The following is an 8,265-nucleotide window of genomic DNA, read 5'->3' on the forward strand; positions in this document are numbered from 1 at the left end:
GGGATCATTTCCCTCTATTCTGTTACAGACATTTGCCCTCATCTTTGTTCCCCACATGTCTCTCTCCTCCTGTTCCTGCCCTACTGACTTACTCCTTCTCAATCTTCAGCCCACCCTTTCCTTTCCCAGAGCAACCTCTATCACAAATGTTGTGGAAAACCCATACATTCTGATTTCCTCTCCTGAAAGTGTCTTGACAATTTGTATGATGCACCCTCCTGTGTCTGCATCTATATGAAATGCAAATCCTTTGGGGTGGTAACTATCTACCCCCTCACGGTCCATGTCATGCCTAGTACAGTAAGGTTCTGCTTTTGCTTGGCACAGCAAATACAACTGTTATTAGGAACACCTTAAAAGCACCAAAGTAGAGTAAAAGAATAGGTATGAAAACAATGCCAAGTGTTGTGTGTGTTTTCCAGTTTCTTTATATTTTGTGGGCAAGGTTCTCTTTCTGGTTTATATGAAACCATTTCTTCTCTTCTGTACTTTATATTTGGGACTGCAGAATTGACAACAAAGCTTACATCAGTGAATAAATAGAAATTGTGCTTTTTAAATTGGCAGGTGACATCAAACAGGATTGCAAAATCGGGGGAATTAGATAATTCAAAACAGTCACGACAAATTGAAGGGTACAGGATGACATTCAAATGGGACAGATCAAAAATCACACACTTAGGTAGGAAAGTCTACCTCCACACACACAGGATAGAAAATGGTTCATGAGGCATCAGACGGGATGGGATCTGTGAGCCACAGCACATCACAAGCTGCAGGGAGATGAGCAATGTTACAATGCAGAAGTTAAACCAAAGAGGAGCACTGACTGTAACAGACACAAAGGAACACTTCTGCTCTCCTTGGCCAGCACAGGACCCGAATACAGCACTGTGCTCTAGCAGTGCCATTCAAGAGAGAGATGGACCAGCTGAAGGAAGCACAGAGAACCAGGAGAATGGTCAGAGCTGAAGGGGAAAAGATACAAGAGAAAGAGCTGAAGAATGTATTCAAGATATGATTTAGCCTAAGGAACACAAAGGAGAGACATGACAAAGACAAAGGAATAGTTTTCCTACACCCACAGTTAAAAGGACAATGAATCAGAGCAAGCAAAGCAGAGAGGAGTTACAGAGGGGGTAAAATCTTTTAAGTGACAAAGCACAGGGCAACAATGACAGCCTGGACATGCTGTGGACTGTCCACACATGGGGAATATGCTGGCAAGCCTGTTAAAGAACATGCTGGACAGGCATTTGATACTCTGCTTTAAAACACTTTTGAAAAATCTTTCCTTTGCCCATTTCCTATGATTTAATTGGTTTTGGTGAGAGGTAAGTTTCTCTGGCATTTCAGCATAGTCCAGAGCCCAACCTGTCAGCCTTCAGGACCAAAGGAAATGTTAGCCTGCAGGGTTCTGCCAGGTAACACCACTGTTCCAGGTCTTGCTAGCAGCTTTATGGATTGAAATCCATCAAGAACAGAGAAGGCAGCTGCCCTTCACGGTTTCCCAAGTATCTCTGGCAAATACCAATGCCTTGTGGGATGACCTTTCCCTCTTTTCAGGGAAGGAGCTGTATGTGACTGCTCTTATTTTGTCCTTCCAGAGACAGACATCAGCACAGGCCCTGGAAGGTGAGCAGGACAGAGAACAACATGTAAATAGAGCAAGCTTCAGCCTCTACAAACATTTGTCCCACTCGGTGGTGATGCTGAAGAAAACCAAGGGAGCAAACTATGGCATCCTTCACGCAGCATAAAACTCCCTCTCACTCCAGAACATGACACAGACAGGCTAACGCTCATCACGTGCAGACCCTGCTTCCCTTTGTGTAGCTCCCTGGGTTTCACTGACACTGCTGCTGATCTGTATCAGAATCTAGCTCAGGAGCAGCTCAAGGGGTTCACTTCTTGAAGATGCTTCCCTTTGGCTATTCTGCACATGTCCTGTAAGTAAGCAAAAGTCTGTTCTTTGGCATCATTCTGTCAGTGACCTGATCAGACAGCCACTCTTTATACAGCACCTTGTACGTATACAGCATTGTATAAATACACACTATTACAGCCTATTGTTACTTCCATTCGATAAACAAATCCTAATGGCAGAGACAACTTTTTTAATTTAGTCCTGACTGTGGATTTTCCCAGGTATTTTGGGATGTGGAAATGCCTTTGCCAGCCTATGGAGACAGAGGCTGCTCCTCCACTCACGTGCGTGGGGAAGTGTCACTAGAAGTGGTTTTGCCATCAAAATTACCTAATTCTGAAGGCTACCTGAATTCAGGGGTGGTTCCAAAATAGAGGAACTTGTGCTTTCCTGAGGATGGACCTCAGTTTGCTGATATGGCCAAATGAGGCAGTAATCAGGGGCACTCTATGCTGTAAATGAGGGGTAGCAGTAACAGGCCTCTACTCTTCCTGCATGACAAACAAATTGCTAAACGCCATGTCTGGAGTGAAATTATCATCTGTGTTTATTTTCAAAAGAAAAGGTGAATTCTGTACTGCTAGGGGAAGTAGTTTGAAAAGAGAAGTCTTCCAGTCAATTACCTTGGTCCACATTAGGGTATGTAAACAGCTCAAGAAACAACCTTTTCCTTAAACAATGCTTAATTCTCACTTCTTGTTATCGACCAGTTATCCTTCCAAAAGTAAGAGAAAGACCTATAAATAATATTACGCATTCAGAGGGTAGAGATTTCCTAGTAAGGGTGAGGAAACAACCTCATTTTACAAATGGAGTGATTAAGCTATAGAGGCCATGAGTCAGAAAGGTACTTCAGCATGCGGCCAGCTTTAAAGACACAAACAATCCTAATGAAGTCAGCAGCACTGTCTGTGAGCTTAAATTTAGACACAGACCTGAAAATATCTTCTTAAATTGGGATCAGAGACGAAAAGTGTCGAACCTTAAAAAAAAACCCCAGCAAACCACTTTTAGCCTACCTGTTCACTACAGACACAGGGATGGGGACACCATAACAGCTGTAAGCCAACCACTGAATGCCTTTGCAAACTCTCCTCAGGGGTCTTGCCCATGGGCAGCACTATCACAGTTGCCTTGAGTCCTGCAGCTAGAAGAAGCTGTCTCATCTGCCTCATACTGGTGTCTTAGCCTGGTCTGAGCAGAAGGTGACTGCACTTCCTTGACCTCACCATCTGGCAGGACAGCTCTAACACCATCACTTTGGACCCACTTGGTGAGGTCCACAATCAGGACAGGGATTTACTTCCAGGCCCAGGTCACCAATCCTGTCATGATTTGACTTCCCAACTGTCCTCCTGACCAAATATTCACATGCTTTTATGCACTACTGCTGTGATGCGGCCAAAATCGGGCTTTATTCATTTAGCCACCCAAGTCTATTACCTATTCCAAATACACAGTCTAACTTCCTAGGGCTGAGCTTAAGTTCAAAAGCCCCACAGACATCAAGGAGGTCTCTGTGTTGTTCCCCATCAGTAGAAGAACCTACGCTGAACATCAGGCACAGGCAACTGTTATCCTGTTTAGACGGAACCAAATCCAGTGGTCTCAAAGCACCAGGGCAGTAAATAACAACCACTGAGCACATGGGGAAACCTAGTGATGGAAAAATGAAAATTATTTCACTTCCCAGGCCAGCTGAGGCGTCCAACTGAAGCCAACTGGGTCTTCCCCACCTGTTACAGCCACAAAGAGGAATGAACTGCAGAGTCCAAGGGCTGATAACTGTGGTGAGTAACTGAGCTTGCCTCTTTGTCTGGTCACCCCAGCCTCTAGTCTCAGCAATACTCTTTCCCCTTCTGAAAATAAAACAGCATTTTTCACCCATTACATAGCAAACTTGTTTAATCACTAGACACAGCAGCATGATAAGAACAATAATTTTAACTGGAGGGGGCTTCCTGTTATCCTGGCTATAGCCATATCCTGAGCAAATAAAAACTTAGGCTTTTAGTCCCAGCACTGACATAGCTTTAGCTCTGGTTATTATTTCATAAACAGGAAGCGTCTCTGAGTTATCATCTCCCTGCATGAACTTTGGGGTAAAGACCTTTACTCTGCCTCACTGGGGCCACCTCCCTGACGAGCAAGTTTTGTGTGCTTTGGTGAGATTTAAGGATGCATTCGAAACCCAGCAGGGCTGGCCTGTTTCTAGCATTAAATGCGATCTGATCCACAATGAGTACAGGGTCAGATTTTCCGGCTTTCCCGGCCCCACGTGTGACAAGGATAGAGTGCAGGCAGGTCCCTGCCTGTGCTGAGCTCCAACAGTCGCACCGGTGGTGAGGTGCAATTTACAAATATTACCCAGATTAATTCCATGAGCCACCCACATAGAAAACTACCGATGTGGCAGCTAAAAATACTCCCTGAATTGCAACAAAGTTGTCAAGAATAAGTAAGAAGCTAAGCGAAAAGGAACAAAACCAAAACAGAGGTAATCACTGTTTAGAAAATAAAGGTTAATACACATAAATACCTCTCTTTACGCAATTGTGAAGGATGCCAGGTATGAGACGCCAAGGAAATCACTGGAGACACCCATCCTAGGCAAAAATCCACCCACAGCCTGTGATGTCTGGCAGACTCCCCTCTTAAACTGGGGTCTCTCCTGGACCATAGAGCCTGGCTCTGGTCTCTGCACAGTAGGAAATGTCACAAGGTGAGTGCACAGGTGAGAGTAACAGTGCCTAGAAGAGGGTCCAGAGAACCAGGTTCTTGCCTGGCTCAAGCCATTCATCTTCTCTGTACCAAGCCAGTACAGCCACTCCTGATAAAGCCACATCTCTAGTGCTCAGAAGGATGGCAGCCACTAGTTTGCTCCTAGTCTGGAGCAGAGGCCATGTAGGATTACACCTGATGAGGTCTGCTTTGAAACTCAACTCATTTCCTTGTACAGCTCACAAACGAAACTAAAAACCAGGTCAAACATTGCACAGCAGTGTTACTTCTGTTTTGTTTCACTTGTTATATTTTTATGTCCTTCATTTTACTGCTAAGCTCTCCACCACCCAGAAAAGAGGGAAAAAAAAAAAAAAAGGATGAGGAAAAACCCAGGAGAGGAAAAGAGCAAAACCTCCAAATTCTTTAAAACAAATGGGAAAATTCTCCTGGCACAGTGTGTGTGGGAGAGGAATTCACACCAGATAGTCACTTATTTATCATGCCTCGCCTATTAATATCAGGTGAGACACCATTCTGCTTCCCAGAAATGGTATTTAAGCCAGCTGCTCTGCACAAGCACACACCACCCTCACCTGCACGTCAAGAATGCTGGGTGACTTTCTGCGTGTGCTCTATGTTACCACTCACTTCAATTTCTACTGGAACCACTTCATAAGGCCTTTGAGGTGTCACATTTCCTCCCAGGATGCTTTTTGTGTCAAAGAGCCTATGTTCTGAAATCGGTACGGCGGGGATACGGTTTCACCTCCCCTGGCCTGCCTTGCGGTGGTGGCGGTGGGCGCGCATGTGTGCCACCTGAGACCGCCCGGCCGAGGGCAGGGGCAGAGCCGAGCCTGCCCGTCGCAGTGCTGATCCGAGCCCTCGGTGCCTGTGCTCTCCTCAGCGGCCTCACTCTACCTGATGCTCCGCAGGAGGGCTGCAGACCGAACTGCTTGTGCACATAACGCGAGGCTCGCAGGGGAGGATGGCAGTCCTTGCCTCCCTCCAAGGAGGAAATTGCATCCTCTGCGATAAGTAAGTTTTTATCTATGCACTGCGATATTGCAGGAAATTCTAAGGACCTCTCATGGCAACTAGGAGGCGAAAAACAATCATTAACCCCTCCTCCACCTCCCTCGAAGCCATTCAGCAATTTAACCCGCAAGCATACAGCAACACAACGGAGATAAAACAATTTCTATCAGCCTTTACGCTATCTCCGGCTCCTGCCATTTAGGATATTCACGTATTTTGAGGCTAAAGGCATGCTGCACAGCCTGACCTCAGACCCTTCCGTATCTGCTGCGGGTAATTTGTTTCTACGGGTCACTTTCAGGGTATTTTTTCCCATCTGCTCTCTTTTTCCAGACAGCCAGAAGCAGGGGCGCCGCTTAAGTTAGGATGCTCTAAGGAACCGCTAAACTTCCACCGCACGCTCCGGTGCAGCACCGCCGCCCCCTCCTCAGAAAGAAGCCGGCGCCCTGCTCGCCCCGGCAGTGGCCGAGGCCTCTTCTCCTCTCCTCTTTCCTCCCCTCCCCTCCGCTGCCCTGCCCGGCTCCAGGGAGGCGGCCGTGCCGGCGCTCGCCCACTGCGGCGCGCCGGGAAGGGGAGCGCGGCGGCCTGACCGCAGCGCCCGCGGCCTCTCCACCCCGGCTGCTGCGGACCCGCCGCTCTCCGAGGGGCCCCGCACCGCCCCGCACCGCCGCCGGATGCGGCCCGGCGAGGAGCGAACTTCAGAGCAATCGCCGCATGACCCCCCCGGCCGGCGGCGCCCGCCCGGGAGGGGCTGGGGGGGCTCCGCGGCCGGCGGTGCGATGCCGGCCGGGCCTCACCGGCCCGGTCACACCGCGGGGGGCCAGCCGCCGTCCCTCACTCCGGCGGCCCCGTGCCCGGCCGCGGCGAGCGCGGGGAGGGCCGGCTGTGCTCTCCGCGCTAAGGAAAATGCTCCTCTTTGTCTGCCCGCCTCCGGCGGGGTCCGAACTCCGAACAGCGGGTGAGCCCGGGGCTGCCCAGAAATAACCCGGCGGGCCACCGGTAACTTTACACCGCCCGCCGAGCGCCCTCCGCGCGGGCGCCGCAGCCCGGGCTCGATTTCCTCCTCAGATAAGTTTTACCGGCCTCGCCATGGGGAGGAAAGTAGTGTGTCCCCGTGCCGCCCCCCGCCCCCCCTCCGCGCCCGGGTCTCCGCCGCCACGGAGCGAGCGGCCCCCGGGCGGGATGGCGCGGCCGCCGGGGGATGTCCCTCCGCTTTATGTAACGCTCCCCGGGCAGCGCCGAGCCGGGAGGGGTGACGGGGAAGGGTAAATGCGTCGCGAGGGGATTTAAATTAACCTCCATACATCTCTGAATTTTTCTTTTTGAACAGACACCCTGTACTACACACCGATCTAACACACACAGCTGTATATATACACACACAGATATATACATATATATAATGTGATTTTTTTAACCTGAAAGAAACTAAGTTGGGGTACTTGGGCTTCTCGCCGCAGCCCGGGCTGGACTGAAGCAGAAGCCAGAGGAGCTGACAGCAGGCTCCAGCAGCCCCGTTCCCCTCCGCCGCTGCCGCGGAGTCCCCGCGCCTCGGAAGAGAGGAGCCACGGCGGGGGGAAACTCCTGGGAAACCGGCGAACGGAGAAGGGTAGCCGGTCCTGGGAACGCGAACTGCGGCGAGGGGCAGGCAGGCAGCAGGCACACACACACACACACACACAGAGACACACACACACGGAGGCGCAAGGCAAGCTCCGTCCACCTCATTGTTCTGCTCGGCACCGGCACGGACTTCACCCACCGCCCCCCGCCGGGGACCGAGCGCCCGGGACCGCGGGGCCGGGGACCGGCAGAGCCGGGGGGCGACCCGCGCCTCGCCCCGCTCCCACCGGGCGCCGGGCAGGGCGATGGTGCCCCGCCGCCTCCCCGCAACCTCGGCCGGGGCGACGGCGAACCGCGGGCGGGCGGCCGGGGACCCCCTGCTCCCCCCTCCCTCCCACGCTGCGGCCGGGCCAGGGGTGCCGGCGGGGCCGGCCGTGCCGGGGCTTACCTTCGTACATGGGGGCCATCGGTGCAAGGACGCCTGTTATTCATGGCAACGCCGCCACGAACGACGCGAGATCGCAGCCCCCCAAACTCAACACACATCTGCCATCTTGAGCGGGTGTCTCTCGGCGGAGGCGAAGCTGCCGCCTGCCTTCTGCATCGCTGCCCACCTCAGCGCGGGGGGAGCCGGGCACATCCAGCCCCGCTGCCGGCCCTCCGACGCGGCCGGGGCGGGCGGGCGAGCGGGCGGGGGGCGGAGGAAAGGAGAGGGAGGGAGGGAAGGAGGGGGGCTGGCGCCGTGCCCCCGCTCTCAGCGCGGCATGGCTGCGTGTACCGGGGCGCCTGCAAAAGTTGCACTGGGGGTGAGAGAAAGGGAGAGAGAGACGGAGGGAGAGAGAGGGAGACGGAGACCGAGACGGAGAGGAGGAAAAAAAAAAAAAGAAGGAAAAAAAAAAAAAACCAGCGAAGGGAGTTTGCAAATAATCATGCGCCGATGGCACCGATCGCGGCTTCCCAGAAGGAGCGGGAGCGAGCGAGAGAAACCCTCTGCTGAGATTATGTGGGATCTTGTT

At 52.1% G+C, this 8,265-nt stretch overlaps 1 protein-coding gene across 2 annotated transcripts in view; it reads right to left on the reverse strand.

Moving 5' to 3' along the window:
* Nucleotides 1–7,947, reverse strand: part of HIPK2 (homeodomain interacting protein kinase 2) — a 125,839-nt gene extending 117,892 nt beyond the window's left edge. For both annotated transcript variants that reach the window (XM_041398833.1, XM_041398832.1), the window contains exon 1: nt 7,698–7,947. In XM_041398833.1, the coding sequence (XP_041254767.1) occupies nt 7,698–7,716 (19 nt within the window). In that variant the 5' untranslated portion in view covers nt 7,717–7,947. The remainder of the gene's footprint in view (nt 1–7,697) is intronic.
* Nucleotides 7,948–8,265: the final 318 nt, after the last annotated feature.

This window comes from Onychostruthus taczanowskii, unplaced genomic scaffold, assembly GCF_017590055.1.
Source record: "Onychostruthus taczanowskii isolate IOZ18803 unplaced genomic scaffold, ASM1759005v1 scaffold15, whole genome shotgun sequence".
Lineage (NCBI taxonomy): Eukaryota > Metazoa > Chordata > Aves > Passeriformes > Passeridae > Onychostruthus > Onychostruthus taczanowskii.